The sequence below is a fragment of the Pavona decussata genome, unplaced genomic scaffold (assembly GCF_977016875.1).
Source record: "Pavona decussata unplaced genomic scaffold, jaPavDecu1.1 SCAFFOLD_38, whole genome shotgun sequence".
In the NCBI taxonomy this organism is placed as follows: domain Eukaryota; kingdom Metazoa; phylum Cnidaria; class Anthozoa; order Scleractinia; family Agariciidae; genus Pavona; species Pavona decussata.
Window position 1 is genome coordinate 3,020,240 of NW_028145460.1, and position 22,309 is coordinate 3,042,548.

Here is a 22,309-nt window from a genome sequence, read left to right on the forward strand (position 1 = left end):
ATCGCGAGGGAGGAGACCTAGTTACCCCTACCCGTGTGACGTGAACGCATAATTTGATTTATTTATTAAAAACGGATTAAATTTGTGGCGCCATATTGTTAACATGTTGTGGACTCAAGTGTGCCGTTTTCAAACGGAAATTTCACCATTCCATTTTGAAGCGGTAAATCGAAAGAATAACTTCTAAGAAGCACTCGACATCTAAAGCGGTGGAAATTGGAAAGTTTCTGGCGAAGGAATCGTGCTTTGTTTGACAGTCCCGAACCACGATGGAAGACAGTAAAGGGGTCATTGAGAAGCTTACGTTATCGTACATAATGGAATTTTCGAAACTTCCGGTTAGATCCTCAGTAGCGTAAGACAAGGGAAACAACACAACGCGATCTTCGTGACTCAAAATATTCCATTAGCAATGATAGTTTTATCAATTGGCGAGTCATACAGTTGAAATAAATTAATCAGCCAGCATCTCGCGTATATGCCAGTATAGGCATCTTGTTTTTTTTTTCTTCGTCGTAGCCACAAATCTGTACATTAATTTATTCATTTAACTCTCCCCTCTCCTACTTGGGATGTATTGTTCTGATTGTCTTCAACAAAAGCAGACAAATCAACATCCATTCTTGTCGCTTATATCGCGAGGGAGGAGACCTACTCACCCCTACCTGTGTGACGTCAAAGAATCATTTGATTTGTTCATTAAAACCGGATTAAATTTGTGTCGCCATATGTTAACATGTTGTGCGCTCAAGTGTGCCGTTTTCAATCAGAAATTTCACCATTTTGAAGCGGTAAATCAAAAGAATAACCTCTAAAAAGCACTCGACATTTTAAACGGTGGAAATTGGAGAGGTGAAAACTGCAAAGGACCGCGAACGATAATGCTGTCAGTTGACGTAGGATCTACAAGAGACATAATCAGCCAAAAAACTTTATTTTTTGGGGCCGTAGGTCTTTACAGATCCGATATGCTGTGCCTTTTAAGCATGGTTTTGTCCATGCGTTTCAATGTTAAGATGGTTTTGTCCATCTACATTCAGTTGACTTTGCGAGACAGGAATTCGAAGCTTTGTCTGCTTTCTCCCTGAGGCACGTGATGTAGCAACGCGTGGTTCGGGGAGCGGGCAGGTTCAAAGTACGAAACTTGATAGGACATGGGTTTTGTTGCATATTATTTGAGCTGGCTCTGTCGCTGGTTTCATATAGAACTGCTACACCGTGCTGACGAGTTCCAATAAGAACGAAACAGCTGTCCACGGTTGCAGCCCTGTTTTGTCGGTTTCTGTCGGGTTGTTGTCTCGCAAAGTCAACTCTTTCACGTAGTATCAGCCTTGCAGTTTGTGTTACGGAAATTGGAGAGTTCATGGCGAAGGAATTCTGCTTTGTTTGACAGTCTTAGACCACGATGCGAGACTGAAAAGAGGTCATTGAGAAGCTTACGTTATCGTAATGGAATTTCAGAAATTTCTGGTGAAACCTTGAGTCGCGCCTGTCGCGTAACACAAGGGAAACAACGTAACGCGATCGTCGTGAGACAAACTAATCCATTAGCAAGGATAGTTTTATAAATCTGCGAAGCATACAGTTGGATTAAATGCATCTCGCGTAAATGCCAGTATAGGCATCTTGTTTTTTTTTTCTTCGTCGTAGCCACAAATCTGTACATTAATTTATTCATTAAACTCTCCCCTCTCCTACTCGGGATGTATTGTTCTGATTGCCTTCAACAACAGCATGCCAATCAAAATCCATTCTTGTCGCTTATATCGCGAGGGAGGGGATCCACTCACCCCTACCGGTGTGACGTCAACGCATCATTTGATACTTTTATTAAAAACGGATTAAATTGTGGCGCCATATTGTTAACATGTTGTGGACTCAAGTGTGCCGTTTTCAAACGGAAATTTCACCATTTTGAAGCGGTAAATCGAAAGAATAACTTCTAAGAAGCACTCGACATCTAAAACGGTGGAAATTGGAAAGTTCCTGGCGAAGGAGTTGTGCTTTGTTTGACAGACCCGAACCCCGATGGCAGACAGAAAAGAGGTCATTGAGAAGCTTACGTTATCGTAATGAAATTTTCGAAAATTCCTGTGAGATCCTCAGTAGCGTAACACAAGGGAAAGAACATAACGCGATCTCCGTGACTCAAAATATTCCATTAGCAATGATAGTTTTATCAATCGGCGAGGCATACAGTTGGAATAAATGAATCAGCCACAGCATCTCGCGTATATGCCAGTATAGGCATCTTGTTTATGGGAAAGCAAAAGGACGCGGTCGATAAATTTTCATCAACTGTTTAATACATACCGTGTAGAATTTATTGAAATGCATGTGAACCATGAACGCAGCTGAATAACTTACTTACCGGAGTACAGGATCAAAACCTTTTTTGTACGTTCATTGAATAATAAAGCATAGTACAGACAACTAACTTTCATTGAAATAATTCTTATTTAGCAAGAGTTGGTCATATTTCAAATTATTTTTTACTTGAAGATTGCGTGGACTGAACTCCATAGGAAAAATTTCACGCATTTATGTCGGGCATGAAATGTAATGCGACACTTTGTTCAACAGATTTCCCTTTGAGAGATCAGCTTGAGCAAAGTTACAAGTTTTTTTCGTTTTTCATAAAGTGCGGTGTCTCAAATTCAATTAGTGAAGTGTCAGCATGAACTTTGAATAAAACTGAACACGTGAAGATTTTTTAATCGGCGCATCAGATTACCTTATTCAATGCGTAGGAAATAAGTTTACAATCATTTTATAGTACAAGAATGGTTTTTCTCGTTATATAATCGGGCAAAGATATAATTTCTTTTAGCTTTCAAGGAAGTGTCCGTATCCGTCTTAATTTCAATTACTGATGTGTCATCTGCATTCACGAGTTGGCTCACAGGAGCCTTTGATTGTATACAGCTGTTTCGACAAAGGTTGTTCAAAAAAGCGTAAAAGCGGACGCGACAATGCCGAAAGGTGGGCTGGGAAATACCCAATAAACTTCAATAAAAGCTCAGAATCCATAATGTCTCGAAACTTTGCGTGAGCTGGCTTGCATGACTTTCCACTATCATCAACTCTCGCGAACTTCCTCGAGCCAGTGACCACGGGCATGGTTTGTGATAACTAAGGGTAAAATGATTCGACTGTCATGGGTCGTTTGACCAGCAGCTTACGTGGCTGACAGGATTGCTCACACCGTGGCAAAATCTTGGTCAACGAGCGGTGGATCCTCTGAACAATGAATTCAAATAGATTAGTATTTTCCGAGGCAGTTTCTATGTAGATTACAATACCCTACCGTATCTTATTGGCCGACTAGTTATCGCTCAAAAATGTTACCTTCGACATGTTCCATTTCGAAATGTTCGAGGCTCGTTACTTTCGGAGGGTCGCAGCTAACAGGAGAGGTCATAAAAACGGCCGAATAATGTGCCCAATATTTTCTTTTTTACGGCTGTTTTACAAATTTGTCAGTGGCATAAAATGCAGAGTACAATTTTTTTTACACAACTTACGCCGAAGTTTTGCAAAAACTAGAGGCTCTACATCAGGGGTGCTTACCATTTACGGAAACCACCCGCATGGAGATTTTTGGGCATAAATACGAAATGATTTGGCTTGTCTTAACAGAAGATGGATAACATGCAAAATGTAGGAGCGTGAGCTGTAAATTCCAAAAGGAGTAATAAAAATGCATCACTTTAGTTCATGCTTTTATAACCAGCCGTCTTGACTATAGAAATGGTTTATTGTTTGGCTTACCAAATGTGCAGATCGCTAAATTACAACGTGTACAAAATGCAGCAGCAAGACTTATTCTTGGCATTGGAAAGTTTTCTCACATTACACCGGCTCTTTATAAGCTGCACTGGCTGCCAGTTTCTTTGCGTATTGACTATAAGATTTTACTTTTGACTTTCAAATGTATTTATGGCCTAGCGCCAACTTATCTTAGCGATCTTATTAGTATAAAATCGAATTCATTATATAATCTTAGGTCTACTGATAAGCTCTTATTGGACCATCACAAGGGAAAGATGCTTACAACATTGGGAGCAAGATCATTCTCAGCAGCAGCCCCGAAACTTTGGAATGAGCTACCTTTGGAGCTTCGTCAAGCAACATCACTCAACAGTTTTAAATCTCGACTTAAAACCTATCTTTTTAAGAAGTATTTTTATAGTTTGTAACTTAGTTTATTTTATTCTCAAGGTAATGTATTTTCGTTTTCTTTTAAACATATGATTGTAAAGCGCTATTGATCATCACATTTAAATATGCGCTATATGAATTGGTAAATTATTATTATTATTATTATTATTATTATTTTTATTATTATTATCACTTTGACCAGAAGTCCATAATTTCAGAAGTACTCCAAATGGAATGATGCGTACCATTTGATTTCCGGGTTTTCCATGTAAATGGTAAGCACACCAGGAGACCACACAAAACAGTTTACTTTGGAACTTTTTAAGGACAACAGAAATACAGACAAAGAATCTTACTTTGGATCCTCTTGCTTTATTAACAAAAATCTGTTGAATCCTACACGTATGGACCACCTGAAGTACTGCATGTGACGTCAAGGGGGCCATGTTGGTGTACAGGAATAATGAGATTTTTCTCTTCTAGGAATTAAGTTATATTTTTATGCAAACTATGTGAACAAATTAATTTTCTTTTGTTTGGTACACCAACATGTCGGCAACGCAAACCACCCACAGCAAAGTTCGGACCGCTCAGGGAACCAATTAAATTTCACCTTTTCTCTATGGACAATTCATATGATAAAGAAAATGACTTGCACTTGCAGAAAGGGCACCAAATCTATACCGTACCTTTGTTCAGTTTAAATACAAGTAAACGTCTGGCATTTCTGATTTCAGCATTACACTGCACATCAATGAACCTCTCTGTGGTGATGTGAAGGTATGCCAGGCAGCATCAGAGTGTTTTCTCAAACCCAATTAGCCAGCATTAGACACTATTAAGATGTGACGAGTATTAATTTGCGAGAAAAGTTTCAAGTAATACTGAAACAAGACAAATGCTATACTCCAACTTTTGTACCTCAGTATTCCCCCCCCCCTTTGCCGTGAGCTGTCCAATTTCCATCATTTAAACTGTCGAGTATTTCTTAGAACTTATCCTTTCGATTAACCGCTTCAAAAGAGTTTTTTTTTTCTGAAAACTGCATATTTGAGTCTTAAACATGTAAGTAATATGCCCGCTGACAGACGCTATTTTTGCAGCCCAGAGATCATGGGTATGTGACGTCACACTAGTAGAAAGACTCCGTCCCCTCTCCCCTGACACACGTACATAAGGGATTCTGATTTTACCGTTCTTTTTGAGGACAATGACAACAATGGAGGACAAAAATATCCCATCTAGGAGAGAACAGGTTTTAATTCAGGTTCAACTAATTTATTTATTGCAACATGTGACTACGAGGGAGGAAAAAAAAAGAAACGCCATCGAATTTTTGACTCGATCTGCCCTGAGGGCATCCCGCTTTAAAACTGAAAGAACTGAAAAAATTTACACTGAGAGAAACCAAGGCGACCTTACTGGAACGAACAGCTGTATAAACTGGTGCAGTTTCATCTTGGACTATGTGTGCATTTGCATTTTTCAATCACTCAATGAAACAGAAAAGACAAAGATTGATTGAACAACTCAGCCTGGCAGTCAAAACTTCAGGGAATGCGCGGTTGATTTATTCACAAGAATACACGCCCAAAAGCTGCAAAAAAGAAAAGGAAATAGGATGCCCTAACTCAACTTTGACAACTTGTAAAATTGTTGCCTTTATGAAGTTCTCAAATGACTCAAGACATCGCTTATGCGAGTTTGGGGTAAGAAGGGGGAGCGGTCGCGCGCCTTGGTCAAACGTTACGTTAAAGGGGCACTTGTTTGGATGAACATTTACATTGTGAACTTTTGAATCTCCGCGCGCGCTGTGTTGCGCGTAGTATATTTAAATTCGCGTAAAAACTTGTAATGATTGTCCGACTTGAATAAGTTACAATGTATTGAGCAAGCTAACCTGTGGAGAAAGTAATGTTTTAGTATTATTGAGCTAACCTGTGACGAAGCAACGTTAAACGTTTATAATATTGAGCTAACATGTGACGAATTAACGTTGGACTAAACGTTTGTAAGGCCGAGTGCCAACGACTTTTCTTTTCATTCAGATCGAATTAATGCCAATAAACACGATATCTCTACATTGGCGTGAGTTGTTTGTCTTCACGGAACAGCACTGTCATGGCGCTGTTACTGTAAGTTGGCCAAAACTGCTCCAATATTTGACAAAGAATCTCTTCTTTAACGTGAAATCGCTGTTAGAGCACCTGGAGGAAAATATGAAATGATTTCTCCGAGGAACAATAAACTATAATCATGATAGTTGAAACGTTTCTCTGGTTAAAAATATCCCTTCATCAGCGGAAAGTGAGAAGAATTTTTTACAACCAGCGCACGAACATCATCATGCAAATTTTTGGAGCTAATTGACTATTGTGATAATATCACTATAACCAGTTTCTATCGATTTCTGCAAAATAGACAGGGGAAACTTGAAAGTTGCAATCCATTTTCATCCTACAGACCTAGCCATCCGCACTGCAGACAAAAGTGGGATGATTGTTGACAAAACTGAACCATTATTTCAACGTTTCCATCGATACAGGTATGTTTTTTAACTATTCAAAGTGACACAAAAAAAGGTGACAAGATATCTTGTTTGCTGTAGATCGTATGTTTTATCTCCCCATCCAAGGAAACAATTAGTTTTGTATAAGCGGACTTACAGTTAGGTTTTAAGGTAAGTTTGTATAGGTGTTGAATGTTTTCCCTTAATTGAAAAGTTAAATTGCAAAATGCTATGAACTCAGTGTCGATGTTTCGAAGATCGAAACCGTACGACCATTATAATTTTAGAATTCAAAATCTTAAACAAATAGATCGAGTAAAGGTGAACAAGTATTAAAACAAAAATGAACACAAGAAAGCGAATAGAATTTTAAGCTTACAGTGAGGAGTGAATATATTAGAGTGAATAAAGCAAAATATTGTCGTACTTTTTTTTGCCGAACAAGTTTTAGAATTTCTAGGAATAAGGCAAAAGTTAGAAAATAATAAATTCTAGAACACTGTGAAAGACTCAGGTCTTAAAGGGTCCAACGTAAACTTTAACAAGATGCCTGCTATACTGGCATTTACGCGTGATGCTGTCACTGGTTCATTTATTCGAACTGTATGCTTCGCAGATTTATAAAAGTATCCTTGCTACGGAATAGTTTGAGTCACGAAGATCGCGTTACGCTGTTTCCCTTGTGTTACACTTCATAGGGTGTTTACGGAAATTGCGGAAATTCCATTACGATAACCTAAGCTTCCCAATGACCTCTTTCCAGTCTGCCATCGTGCTTCTAAGACTGTCAAACAAAGCATGATTCCTTCGCCAGGAACTCATCAATTTCCACTGTTTTAAATGTCCAGTGCTTCTTAGAAGTTATTCTTTCGATTTACCGCTTCAAAATGGTGAAATATCCGTTTGAAAACGGCACACTTGAGTCCACAACATGTTAACAATATGGCGCCAAATTTAATCCGGTTTTGATAAATAAATCAAATGATGCTTTGACGTCATAGAAGTAGGGGTGAGTGGGCCCCCTCCCTCGCAATATAAGCGACAAAAAAAGGATTTTGATTGGCCTGCTTTCGTTGAAGACAATCAGAACAATACATCCCGAGTAGGAGAGGGGAGGATTTAATAAATAAATTATTGCACAAATTTGTAGCTATTACGAAAGAAAAAACAAAACAAAAAACAAGATGCCTATACTGCCATTACGCGAGATGCTGTGGCTTATTCATTTATTCCAACTGTATGCTTCGCAGATTGATAAAACTATTCTTGCTAATGGAATAGTTTGAGTCACGGAGATCGCGTTATGTTGTTTTCCTTGTGTTACGCTACTCAGGATCTCACCGGAAGTTTTGGAAATTCAATTACGATAACGTAAGCTTCTCAATGAGCTCTTTTAAGTCTCCTATCGTGGTTCGGGACTGTCAAACAGAGCACGATTCCTTAGCCAGGAACTATCCAATTTCCACCGTTTTAAATGTCGAGTGCTTCTTAGAGGTTATTCTTTCAATTTACCGTTTCAAAATAGTGAAATTTCCGCTTGAAAACGGCACACTTGAGTCCACAACATGTTAAGTCCTGTTAACAATATGGCGCCACAACTTAATCCGAGATTAATGAATAAATCAAATGATGCTTTGACGTCACACAGGTAAGGGTAAGTGGGTCCCCTCCCTTGCGATAAAAGCGACAAGAATGGATTTTGATTGGCCTGCTTTTGTTGAAGACAATCAAAACAATACATCCCGAGGAGAGGGGTGAGTTTAATGAACAAGATGCCTATACTGGCATTTACGCGAGATGCATGTATTCCAACTGCATGCTTCGCAGATTTATAAAACTATCCTTGCTAATGGAGTAGTTTGAGTCACGACGATCGCGTTACGTCGTTTCCCTTGTGTTACGCGACTCAGACTATCACCGGAAATTTCTGAAATTTCCATTACGATAACGTAAGCTTCTCAATGACCTCTTCTCAGTCTCGCATCGTGGTCTAAGACTGTCAAACAAAGCAAGATTCCTTCGCCAGGAACTTTCCAATTTCCACCGTTTTAAATGTCGAGTGCATCTGAGAGGTTATTCTTTCGATTTACAGTTTCAAAATGATGAAATTTCCGTTTAAAAACGGCACACTTGAGTCCACAATATGACGCCACAATTTAATCAGGCTTAATGAATAAATCAAATGATGCTTTGACGTCACACAGCTAGGGGTGAGTGGGTCCCCTTCCTCGCAATATAAGCGACAAGAATGGATTTTGATTGGCCTGCTTTTGTTGAAGACAATCAGAACAATACATCCCGAGTAGGAGAGGGGAGGGTTTAATAAATAAATTAATGTACCGATTTGTGGCTACGACGAAGAAAAACTAGAAATCGACCCGTTTTTAGACACGGTATGCCCCTTCAGGGCATCCCGCTTAATAAATTAATGTACAGATTTGTGGCTACGACGAAGAAAAAGAAATCGACCCGTTTTAAGACACAGTATGCCCCTTCAGGGCATCCCGCGTAAAAACAAATCGACCCGTTTTTAGACACGGTATGCCCCCCAGGGCATCCCGCGTAAAAAGAAATCGATCCGTTTTTAGACACAGTATGCCCCCCCAGGGCATCCCGCGTAAAAAGAAATCGACCCGTTTTTAGACACGGTATGCCCCCCAGGGCATCCCGCGTAAAAAGAAATCGATCCGTTTTTAGACACGGTATGCCCCCCCAGGGCATCCCGCGTAAAAAGAAATCGACCCGTTTTTAGACACAGTATGCCCCCTCAGGGCATCCCGCGTAAAAACAAATCGACACGTTTTTAGACACGGTATGCCCCTTCAGGATATCCCGCGTAAAAAGAAATCGACCCGTTTTTAGACATGGTATGCCCCCTCAGGGCATCCCGCGTAAAAAGAAATCGACCCCTTTTTAGACACAGTATGCCCCTTCAGGGCATCCCCCGTAATTACAAACACAACAGACTACAAAGGCATCTCCTTTTCAACTCTCTCTCAAAACGGAAAGCATGCACACCTTTAGGAAAGCATGACGTAGTGACGTCATTTTCGCGGAACCGAGAGGCATGACAACTTTGTCACAAACACCAAGAGAAAGAACTCATCTAAATGCTTGAGAGGAACAACCCATGATCTTTTCAAGCAAATTTCATTGCCAGAGACAATTAATCAGGACCGTTTAGTACACAGTGGTGGCAATGATTTGTAACAAAACTGTTGCATTTGTTTATACAAAAACGCTTTGTGTGGCATTTGAAATGACACCAAATATCAGTAAAACTTCCCCTTAAAAACAAATTTAACTCGTGTATTATTAGTTCCACTGTTTTTTGTTAAGATAATCGGCACTGGGGACGCATTCACTGATACAGTTTTGCAAAGTTTTCACGATGGGTTCCATCAAATGGTCTGGCTGTGTTTTGGCAATGATTTCGGGTGTATCCTTTCCCCAGTTCTGCAGCCTGGCACCCCAGTAATGGTTCAAACGTAGGTGATCCACTGGAAAATTTCGTGACATCCCCCTTGCAAGAGCGTTATGGTGAACTATTGCTCTACTCACGTGCCCGGGTTTGTAAATTGGCTTTACAAGGGCGTTAGCGGGCCCATGTGTTCGCCTCCATATTCTGTCGATTAGGAAAGGGTGTTTACTTCCATCAAGAGGTTTGCCAAGGAACAGAAAATTCTGCATGGTTAATTCTGAAGCGTGAGGTGTGCTTTCGCTAACACGAGCTACTGCCCTCTGGGCAAACAATGGCTGCTGATCAGTGGGGCTGAACGGATATTCATCCATGTCGATAGCTGCTTGCCACAGAGTTTCCTGGCCAAATCTGTTGATGCAGTCCTGATACGCGGAATGCTGAGTGCCGTCGATAGAATAAGGAAAAGCCGTAGGACTCCAGTCTACGTAGGTTACAAATCCTTCGTCGATAAGAGGTTTGAGAGCTTTCGCTTGTGATTCGTTCTTCATCACGAAGGCATCGTAAACATAAACATGTTGGAATCCGGCATATTGTAGATAATAGAGCCACTGCCACAATTCTCTGGTCGATAACTGCGCGAGATCTTTAACATAGATTCGCACAAGTAGCACGGCTGTTAAAAAGAAAGGTTTGGTCGAGTTTTCTCTCCTGTGGCACCAAGTTTGACAATTAGTGCTTTGGGATGGTTTGTCGGTAGCATTTGTATGGGTTAAGTCCGTAATGTTTGTTGGAGTCACGACATCCGACTTGTTTGATCGCACAGACTGGACTAATGTCTTGTTGATTTGAACTTGTGCCGCCATCTTGGGTAAGACTCCAGACAAAACATTAGACTGATAAAGAAACTTATTCCCCACAATATCAGAATCCGTGTGGAAAGTAAACGCATACAAAACCAAAACTACAAATAGGGCTTGTAACAATACCAGGAGACACAGAAGCATTCTTGTCGATAATATCTTTCGATGACCGCATATCCTTGAAAGTAGGTTGGTGCAGGAAAAAATCTTTTTCATGACTGATCTGAGTGAATAAAATAAACTACTCTAACTTATACTATAAACTGATAGGCTCAACACTTGACATTGAAACGGGATAAGGATACTCATTTTATCGGCTCGGGCGTTTTGGCAAAATAACGCTTTGATATTTTAAGTATTCAAAAGAAAAATATTTGTTTTAATATTCCATTGTATCAATCTACAAACACCATGATGATTATAGTCGACTCCCGATAACTCAAACCCCTGATAACTCGAACCTCCCGCTTACTCGAACCTTTTCAAGTTCGTTGAAGGTTTGAGTTATCGGGAGTCGACTGTATTTACATGGCAACGGGGGCGAGCAAGCGAGCATTTGTTGCATAATCCATGGATTAACGCGTTTGTTAACGGGGCACTGTCACGGATTTTGCTGTATGTTTGTGAAAGTTGCTCAAATATTTCACAAGGAACTTCTTTTCTAACATAAAAGTGCTCACAGCACGGGAACTACGAAAATATGAAATGATTCCTCTGAGGAAGAAAAAACTTTCATCAGTCATTAGGAATGTTTCCAAAATACTAACAAGGAACTTGAAAAAATTGGCCAGTTTTTTTCAAGTTGAATCCATTTCCATCCTAGCTATCCCCAACGAAAAATTAAATCGATACTAGTTTCTGTGCACTAGTAGGGTTATTCAAATAGAAGAAAGATCCTCGCAGTTACTACGCAACTTAAACAGTTGCGAAAAAATTCAGGCTTAGACGGGATTCGAACCCGTGACCTCTGCGATCCCGTTGCAGTGCTCTACCAACTGAGCTATCAAGCCAACTGGGAGCTGGTCATATTGTGAGTTCGTAATATACCCGTGAAGGATGAATAAATAAATGTAAATGTATGAAACGTATATTTTGAACTGCAGATGAAAAATCAAATAGAAGAAAGATCCTCGCCGTTACTACGCATCTTAAGCAGTTACGAAAAGAAAGCCTGAAAAAAATTCAGGCTTGAACGAGATTCCAACCCATGATCTCTGCGATGCCGGTGCAGTGCTCTACCAACTGAGCTATCAAGCCAACTGGGAGCTGGTCATATTGTAACCGTTCAAGCCTGAATTGTTGAACAAGTAGAAGGCAGATGAGAGATCAAAGCTAGATTTGTTTGCTAGTACAAAAATCTGTGAGACTGTCTTACCATACAAAATTTTGAAAGTGTAGAAACGACCTCAACTGTATTGTTAATGAGTGTGAGAAAGATGTTTGAAGGCGGTAGTGGAGCTGTAATGTTAAGATTTACCCTGGGGAGTCTTTTATTGAATTCATTGAGAACTGTTCTCTGGGCTCTTTTCTTTTTCAGCACTCCGAAAGTATGGAGGAAGATGACACAGAAACCCTGGAAAAAAAACTCCGGGAGAAAGCGCTACAGTCCATGCAAAGACACAACAAATCCCCTGAAGATGCAGCAGAACAAGACGACGATTGATTAAATTGCAAGAGGCACTAACAATCAAACTTATGCTGAGGCAAAAAAAAAAAACAAACAAACAAAAAAAAAAAACAGAAATGCCATTAGGCAAGCACTGCGCCTTACCCGTACACGTGTGTCCCTTTCCGAGTTTCCTACAGGGATAGTGCGACGGTGCATTGAGTAGTGAAACAAGTTTAGTTCTGATTTTAGTATATTTATCCCAACCTGCTCGCTTTGGTACTCGCCCCCAGTCTGTTGTCTCGTTAGAAGAAAAGAGAGAGGACTGGATACAAGTCAGGGAAAAAGATGATTTCCCAGAAGCCCTCTGAGGAGTACATGAGATTGACCGATTCAGATTTTGTTTAATGATTCCGACGTGCCACCTAAACCTGGAAAGGTTGCAATCAGAATGGTATTTTTGCCTTAGCTTCTCAGACGTCACTTTGCAAGGGAACCTTTGGATTCGAAGGCACTCGTTATTTGGCTCGCCACGCAGCGCTTCTTCCTTCCAGTGTTGCTGTGATTGTCACGCAAACCTTCCTCGTGACCACCCAAGTAACGGTTTCTTCGAGACAAGGGAATATACAGTGCCGTTAAAAAACGTCACTTTTTATCGCAAGCTGCTGCAACGCTTGCTGCGAGAGTTGCTCGTGTTGTGTTACTTTGCTTTAGGTACAACACGGAACGTTATATTATTGTACCCACAACATCTTAGGTAGGAAATCAGTAAGAGCCTAGTTTTTGAATTTCAAGCATGAATTGAAGCATTTTATCATTCTGTGTACTTTTGTGTTTTTATCCTTTGAGACAAAGTGTAATAAAGCAACTTGAGATTCAATCTCAACTGGCCATTTTTATTAATTTTATCATTTATGCATACCCGTAATGTGATGGTGTCCATGGAAACTAGGTGCCCGTCAGGTTGTCTTACCCGGACTGTGCACACCTTTTTTCCCCTATTTTTCCGTAAGATTTTCGAGACTCCACTATCGCAAACTTCCTCGAGCCATTGACCACGCGCATGGTTTGTGGTAGCTAAGGGTAAAATGATTGGACTGTCATGGGTCGTTTCACCAGCAGCTTACGTCGCTGACAGGATTGCTCACACCTAGGCAAAATCTTCGTCAACGAGCGGTGGAGCCTGTAAGCAATGAATTCAAATAGGTCAGGTTCTTCAGGTTCTATGCAGATTACAATACCCTACCGTATCTTATTGGCCGACTAGTTATCGCTCAAAAACGTTACCTTCGACATGTTCATTTTGGAAATGTTCGAAGGTCGTTACTTTCAGAGGGTCGCAGTTAAAAGGAGAGGTCATAAAAACGGCCGGATAATGTGCCCAATATTTTCCTTTTTACCGCTGTTTTACAAATTTGTCAGTGGCATAAAATGCAGAGTACAATTTTTTTTCACACCACTTTCGCTGAAGTTTTGCAAAAATTGGTGTTTCGACATCTGGGGTGCTTACCATTTACGCAAACCACCTGCATGGAGATTTTTGGCATAAATACAAAATGATTTGGCTTGTCTTAACAGAAGGTGGAAAACATGCAAAATGTAGGAGCGTGAGCTGTAAATCCCAAAAGGAGTAATAAAAATGCATCACTTTGACCAGAAGCCCATAATTTCAGAAGTACTCCAAGTGGAATGATGCGTACCATTTGATTTCCGGGTTCTCCATGTAAATGGTAAGCACCCCAGGAGACCACACAAAACAGTTTACTTTTGAACTTTTTAAGGACAACAATACAAATACATGCAAATACAAATAGATGCAAAGAAGCTTACCTTGGATCCTCTTGCTTTATTAACACAAATCTGTGGAATCCAACACGTATGGACCACCTGAAGCATTGCATGTGACGTCAAGGGGGCCATGTTGGTGTACAGGAACAATAAGATTTTTCTCCTCTAGGAATTAAGTTGTATTTTTATGCAAACTATGTGAACAAATTTTCTTTTGTTTTGTACACCAACATGGCGGCAACGCAAACCACCCACAGCAAAGTTTGGACCGCTCAGGGAACCAATTAAATTGCACCTTTTCTTTATGGACAATTCATATGATAAAGGAAGTGACTTGAACTTGAAGAAGGGGCATCGAATCTAAACAGTACCTATATTCAGTTTAAATATAAGTAGACGTCTAGCATTTCTGATGTCAGCATTACACTACACATCAATGAACCTCTCTGTGGTGATGTGAAGGTATGCCAGGCCGCATCAGAGTGTTTTCGCAAACCCAATTAGCCAGTATTAGACACTATTAAAATGTGACGAGTATAATTTGCGAAAAAAGTTACAAGTGATAGTGAAAAAAGACAAATGCTATACGCCAACTTTGGTATCTCATTAATCCCCTCCCCCCCCCCCCCCCAAAAAAAAAAGAAAAAAAAATGGGGAGGGGTGGAGAGCAATTACTTAAAATTTAGACTGAGAGGAAAGGCTCTGCATTAAGTAACAGCTAAGAATTAATCCCTTGTACGTTCTTCTGCCATTTGAGATTCTTCCAAGGTCGGTTGAATTTTTCAAGACATCCTAGGATTCAAAATTTTAACGGCAGATTGATCCCAACGGCGGAGGTGACGAGCTTGATAGAACAAACAACAAAAGCTACTAATAACTGAAATATATTTGTTTTTTAAAAAAACAAATTTTTTTTTGCCCCATATTTCGGTTTGCAATACAAACCTTCCTCGGGGGCTGAACGAAAGAGAAAAGTGGGAAACATAAAAGCATCCTAGCATTGCTCGATGTTTTTTCCTAGCTTATTTTGCAGGCTTTTAACTGACTACTCATTAAAAAAACGCCTATGGGCATTTGCGCGGGATGAGTTAGTGTGTGTAGCACTAAGTGCAGGTGGAATGTATCGTTCCTTTGTTATTGAGCTAATGAAATAGTTTGAGTCACAAAGATAGCGTGATGTTGTTTCGCATCCTTGTGTTAACGATAACGTATTAAATGACCGAACTGTCTGACGTTTTCTATTCAGGGCCCAGTCGTTCAAAGCTCGATTAACGTGAACTTTGATTTGAATTTAATTGCTAATCAGTAGAAGATTTTCCCAAAAGGTCTTAGTCCCTTAAATTTGACTTGAAAATCTCGGTTAGGTTTTAATCATGGATAAGGGCTTTCGAACAATCAGGGCCTGGTTACGTAATGTAAGTAAGCGTAAGATTACAAAGTGTCCTCGTTTCATAAAAACAGAAAGACAAACAGACAAACAGCTTTCTTAAAAAAAAACTCAAAGTGAAAATTGGCAATCAAGCCTTTAATGTTTTTTATGAAGTGAAGCTCCAGTAACATTTAGGCATCAGTTCGGCAAAAGTCCGCAACGCAGATGTTTTAAGCTTAAGCTTGACTTTTTTCTCTCCGCATCGCGAAACACATCTGGTCTGTCAAAACCTAATTTCTTCGCCGTGAACTGTCCAATTTCCACCATTTAAACTGTCGAGTATTTCTTAGAACTAATCCTTTCGATTTACCACTTCAAGAGAGTTAATTTTCTTTCTGAAAAAACTGCTTATTTGAGTCTTAAACATGTAAACAATATGGCCGCTGACAGACGCTATTTTTGCAGCCCAGAGATCATGGGTATGTGCCGTCACACTAGTAGAAAGACTCCGCCCCTCCCTCCTGACACACGTAGATAATGGATTCTGATTTTACCGTTCTTTTTGAGGACAATGACAACAATGGAGCACAAAAATATCCCATGTTGGAAAGAACAGGTTTTAATTCAGGTTCAACTAATTTATTCATTGCAACATGTGACTACGAGGGAGGAAAAAAAAGAAACGCCATCGAATTTTTGACTCGATCTGCCCTGAGGGCATCCCGCTTTAAAACTGAAAGAACTGAAAAAAATTACACTGAGAGAAACCAAGGCGACCTTACTGGAACGAACAGCTGTATAAACTGGTGCAGTTTCATCTAAGGCTATGAGTGCATTTGCATTTTTCAATCACTCAATGGAACAGAAAGGACAAAGATTGATTGAACAACTCAGCCTGGCAGTCAAAACTTCAGGGAATACGCGGTTGATTTATTCACAAGAATACACGCCCGAAAGCTGCAAAAAAGAAAAGGAAATAGGATGCCCTAACTCAACTTTGACAACTTGTAAACTTGTTGTCTTTATGAAGTTCTCAAATGACTCAAGACATCGCTTATGCGAGTTTGGGGTAAGAAGGGGGAGCGGTCGCGCGCCTTGGTCAAACGGTTCGTTAAAGGAGCACTTGTTCGGATGAACATTTACATTGTGAACTTTTGAATCTCCGCGCGCGCTGTGTTGCGCATAGAATATTTAAATTCGCGTAAAGACGCGTAATGATCGCCCGACTTGAATAAGTTACAATATTCAGCAAGCTAACCTGTTGAGAAAATAATGTGTTAGTATTATTGAGCTAACCTGTGACGAAGGAACGTTAAACGTTTATAATATTGAGCTAACCTGTGACGAATTAACGTTGGAGTAAACGTTTGTAAGGCCGAGTGCCAACGACTTTTCTTTTTATTCAGATCGAATTAATGCCAATAAACACGATATCTCTACATTGGCGTGAGTTCTTTGTCTTCACGGAACAGCGTTGTCATGGCGATTTTGCTGTAAGTTGGCCAAAACTGCTCAAATATTTGACAAAGAATCTCTTCTTTAACGTGAAATCGCTGTTAGAGCACCTGGAGGAAAATATGAAATGATTTCTCCGAGGAAGAGTAAACTATAATCATGATAGTTAAGAGCGGCTGCCTGTAAGAATCGAGAACTGCATTTCAGCGACAACTTGGTCGAATTTCTGATATTTCGTCTGAAGATATCCTTGGATTAACTATTTTCGAAAATCATATTTTAAAGTTCCAAGGTATTTTACTTTTTGAGAAAATTGCAAGAGTTTGAAAAGCGGCCTAGGTGCGGTCACGGGCCGATGAAAACCGCGAAAATTTAGGTCAAAGGACGAAGGCCTGTTTACGGTGTAAAATAACTCAATGAACTTGAAACTTTACACAAACCTAGACCAACCATCTCACAAGACAATTAATACAATAAACATTCCAAACTCGCTGGCTGCTTTCTAAAGCATGCAGATTTGTGTACGTTACTAAAAATGGCCTTGAAACTAATGCTTATTTCCATTAAAATAAAAGTGTTTCTGGTATGTGATTTTCTCTAAATTAAATATCATATCTCGAAAGACGAAGAAAAGAACTTTATTTGTTCCAAGTTTCAAGCTCTGATTCAAACTCTTTCTCACTCAAGGAAGATCGAATATGCGTGCGATACTTGCGGCTCGCAATTCACGTCACGAATTATGAGATCAGAACCGATTCAGAAACACTTGACATCTGGAGCCCGTGAATGTTTCCAAACATCACATATTGGTCCCTAAAACTAATCAGACTGACCGAAGACAGCCATTCAATGTTTTCCGATCCCAGATTTCTTTCCTATTCTCCTCTAAAATAATATATTTATTCCGGTCAATTAGCCTACGAAACATGTGCAACAAATTTGCATACCATTTCAATGTCGCAGGAACAAGATCTCGTTTGCTTTAGATCATATCTTTTCTCTCACCATCCAAGGAAACAATTACTTTTGTATAAGCGGACTTACAGTTAGGTTTTAAGGTAAGCTTCTATCGGTGTCGTTTTCCCTTTATTGAAAAATAAGTTAAATTGCAAAATGCTATGAACTCAGTTGCGATGTTTCGAACATCGAAACCGTACGACCATTACAATTTTAGAATTCAAAATCTTAAACAGATAGATCGAGTAAAAGTGAACAAATATTAAAACAAAACTCAACACAAGAAAGCGAATAGAAGGTTAAGCTTGCAGCGAGGAGTGAATATACTACAGTGAAGAAAGCTAACTATTGTCGTACTTTTTTAACTGAACAAGATTTAGAATTTCTAGGAATAAGGCAAAATATATGTTTACATAGTTAGCAAATTTTTTAGAGGAACAACCCATGATCTTTACAAGCGAATTTTATTGCCAGAGACAATTAATCAGGACGGTTTAGTACACAGTGGTGATAATAATTTGTAACAAAACTGTTGCATTTGTTTATACAAAAACGCTTTGTTTTGAGATTTTGAAATGACACCAAATATCAGTAACACTTCCCCTTAAAAACAAATTTAACTCGTGTATCATTAGTTCCACTGTTTCTCGTAAAGATAATCCGCACTGGGGACGCAGTCACTGATACAGTTTTGCAAAGTTTTCACGATGGGTTCCATCAAATGGTCTGGCTGTGTTTTGGCAATGATATCGGGTGCATCCTCTTCCCAGTTCTGCAGCCTGGCACCCCAGTAATGGTTCAAACGTAGGTGATCCACTGGAAAATTTCGTGACATCCCCCTTGCAAGAGCGTTATGGTGAACTATTGCTCTACTCACGTGCCCGGGTTTGTAAATTGGCTTTACAAGGGCGTTAGCGGGCCCATGTGTTCGCCGCCATATTCTGTCGATCAGCAAAGGGTGTTTGCTTTCATCAAGGGGTTTGCCAAGGAACAGAAAATTCTGCATGGTTAATTCTGAAGCGTGAGGTGTGCTTTCGCTAACACGAGCTACCGCCCTCTGGGCAAACAATGGCTGCTGATCAGTGGGGCTGAACGGATATTCATCCATGTCGATAGCTGCTTGCCACAGAGTTTCATGACCAAATCTTTTGATGCAGTCCTGATACGCGGAATGCTGAGTGCCGTCGATAGAATAAGGAAAAGCCCTGTGACTCCAGTCTACATAGGTTACAAATCCTTCGTCGATAAGAGGTTTGAGAGCTTTCGCTTGTGATTCGTTCTTCATCACGAAGGCATCGTAAACATAAACAGGTCTAATCATGTTGGAATCCTGCATATCGTAGATAATAGAGCCACTGCCACAATTCTCTGGTCGATAACTGCGCGAGATCTTTAACATAGATTCGCACAAGGAGCACGGCTGTTAAAAAGAAAGGTTTGGTCGAGTTTTTTCTCCTGTGGCACCAAGTTTGACAATTAGTGTTTTGGGATGGTTTGTCGGTGGCATTTGTATGAGTGAAGTCCGTAATGTTTGTTGGAGTCACGACATCTGACTTGTTTGATCTCACAGACTGGACTAATGTCTTGTTGATTTGAACTTGTGCCGCCATCTTGGGTAAGACTCCAGGCAAATCATTAGACTGATAAACAAACTTATTCCCCACAATATCAAAATCCATGTGGAATCTAAACGCATGCAAAACCAAAACTACAATTAGAGCTTGCAACAATACCAGTAAACACAGAAGCATTCTTGTCGACAATATCTTTCGACGACCGCATAGCCTTGAAAGTAGGTTGGTGCAGGAAAAAATCTTTTTCATGACTGATCTGAGTGACTGATAAAATAAACTACTCTAAGTTATAAATGAAGCGACACTTTTAAAAGGAAGCATTTTTCATTCGCAGAAGAAAAATCTTTGGATCGAAAGTTCGGTAGCGTTACTGACCAATATATATTGCGGCTGCTTTTTTTAGATGGAAATTCCAGAGTATCCGTTCGCTCTGATGCGGAGTCCAATTCGTTATTGTGGCTGAATATTATTGTGTTAAAACAAATAATTGGAAATTTTCTTTTCCTCTTTCTTTATCACTGCCATGGATAAATTAAACTGGAAATAGGTTAAACGCAGCAGATTTGAACTACATTTAAAATCTGATTAAAAGTTTCGACTGTTCTATTAAACTGCATCGTTTGCGTGAAATATACGTGAGAAAGCACACGCACACACAACGACAACAACAACAACAACAACAACAACAACAACAACAAAAAGGCAAGACAGAATTCTGAACGTTTCTAAGGGAAAAAGTAATAACGATAAAAACCGTAACAAATTTAATGAAACCAAGATAGTGGTCAATACTCGTGTTATTTATAATGTTATTTTGCTGCGCTTTTTGATCCTGAAATATTCTTTGTGTGAAGATGAACGTAATTAACTAATTAGATTTTTGAACGTCGCAGTTTTGGACCTATGAATAAATTGAATTATTGTTACACCAGAGAAACAGTCAGGAACTGTAAACAAAACGGCGAGCATGGAAGTTTGCTGTTCTCTAAAGTCGATAGTTGGTGGGCCATGTTCGTTTACTCGCAGAGACAGAACAAGGTCCAGCGAGATAGTACCTCTGCTGTCCTGAGTGTTGACCAGCACAAGTCGTGTTATGCTTTTCAAAATGTAGGGAACGAGGGCCATGTTTTCAACGCCAGAAAACATCAAGACAATGACGATCTGGGCTTAGCTGTTGAGAAACATTTATCACCAAAGACACTTATCCGGCCCGGTAAGTTACCGCGACTTTCGAGAAGCGGGCCCCAGGGCTTATAAGCCGCGGCAGTTTACGGTATTCCTAGATAAATAGGAGAGAAGGTAGACACAGAAATACCAAATGTAGGAGCCGTAGCATGTCCTTATTGCTACTTCGGCCGTCAAATTTGGTCGGTACGTTTGTTAATTAAGTCCCACACCTGATAACGAGGAAAGGACCTCTTTCTGGAGAGAAACGATTAGGCCTTATCACGGTTTTCGACGCCATTTTGACGAGTAGGCAAACAGGCGTGAAATAACAGTGTTTGTATGGAAATCCGATGTCATATAATAGCGATGTTTTATGAAAATTATTTGACATCGGATTTCCATACAAACACTGTTATTTCGAGCCTGTTTGCCTACTCGTCAAAATGGCGTCGAAAACCGTGATAAGGCCTATAAACTAGTCCCCTAAAATCGTCTGTATCCCCAATGAAACATACATTGAGACATTGCGGAAACATATAAATCTTCCGGTTCATGGTTGTCACGCAACAGTGTAGCTTAATTCGTAAACTGGATTGTTTTGTTACTCGGAAGGTAAGAGTACAGAAATAACCCCAGTGCGGTTTAATGAATAATAAAATACTGAAAACCTCGTCGTCGACACACCAATAAGCATGAATTCAAGCATTTTATCATTCTGTGTACTTTTGTGTTTTTTATCCCTTGAGACAAAGTTTAATAAAGCAACTTGAGATTGAATCTCAACTGGCCGGTAATGGCTCCTGTTTTTATTAATTTTATCATTTGTGCATACCCGTAATGTGATGGTGTCCATGGAAACTAGGCGCGTCAGGTTGTCTTACCCGGACTGTTCACACCTTTGTTCCCCTATTTTTTCCGTGGGATTTTCCAGAATCGTACACTTCGATCGAGCTCCCGCCATCTTGGTTTGTAAAAGCGAGCGCAACCTGGGGAGAGTGTCTAAACTACCGAGGGGAGCGGGAGTGGGGAGGTGGCTCCTCCAGGACTCAACGTACCCTGACTAGGGTCCCCCTCGGTAGCTTAGGCACTCTCCCCAGGTTGCACTCGCCTATACAAGCTACGTTCGAAGCGTACGAATCTAGAAAATTCCACGGAAAAATAGGGGACTGTGAACAGTCTACAGCTTTATCTCTTATAGCATTTGTGGAGAGAGCCCTTTGTGCTGTTCCTGGCTTGACGCTCAGACTATCCGTGGTCAGATCACGAGCCTAATGAACGAGTTATATCGATGGTGGACTTTTCACTTAGTTGGTTGGTTCTGTTGTTAACTTTCGGGCATGCACAGTGAATGAGTTTTAAATTCAATTAGTGGAAAAACACGCGAAAATTTTTTGTTCACGGCGCATCAGGATATTCTTATTGAATCTGTAGAGAATAATTTG

The 22,309-nt window shown here is 40.1% G+C and overlaps 2 protein-coding genes, 1 non-coding gene and 1 pseudogene across 3 annotated transcripts in view; all 4 read right to left on the reverse strand.

Annotated features, from left to right (window-relative positions):
• The window catches only part of LOC146483621 (uncharacterized), a 43,403-nt gene extending 30,929 nt beyond the window's left edge, over positions 1–12,474 (reverse strand). Inside the window, exon 1 of the mRNA XM_085105785.1 lies at positions 11,948–12,474. The gene's annotated coding sequence lies outside the window, so the exon portion shown is untranslated. The remainder of the gene's footprint in view (positions 1–11,947) is intronic.
• Positions 9,550–11,948, reverse strand: LOC146483625 (uncharacterized). Its single transcript, XM_085105784.1, has one exon. It carries the CDS (start codon positions 11,165–11,167, stop codon positions 9,986–9,988), a length of 1,182 nt encoding a protein of 393 aa, XP_084961910.1. The 5' UTR covers positions 11,168–11,948; the 3' UTR covers positions 9,550–9,985.
• Positions 11,889–11,961, reverse strand: Trnap-ggg (transfer RNA proline (anticodon GGG)). The gene has a single exon. It is a non-coding gene; the product is annotated as a tRNA-Pro (tRNA).
• Positions 12,475–18,573: 6,099 nt separating the features above from the next.
• On the reverse strand, positions 18,574–21,110 carry LOC146483627 (uncharacterized; annotated as a pseudogene).
• Between the last annotated feature and the right edge of the window lie 1,199 nt (positions 21,111–22,309).

Coding starts and splice junctions, on each gene's coding strand:
- LOC146483625 (XM_085105784.1), bottom strand. CDS start 11,167: ATGAAAAAGATTTTTTCCTGCACCAACCTACTTTCAAGGATATGCGGT.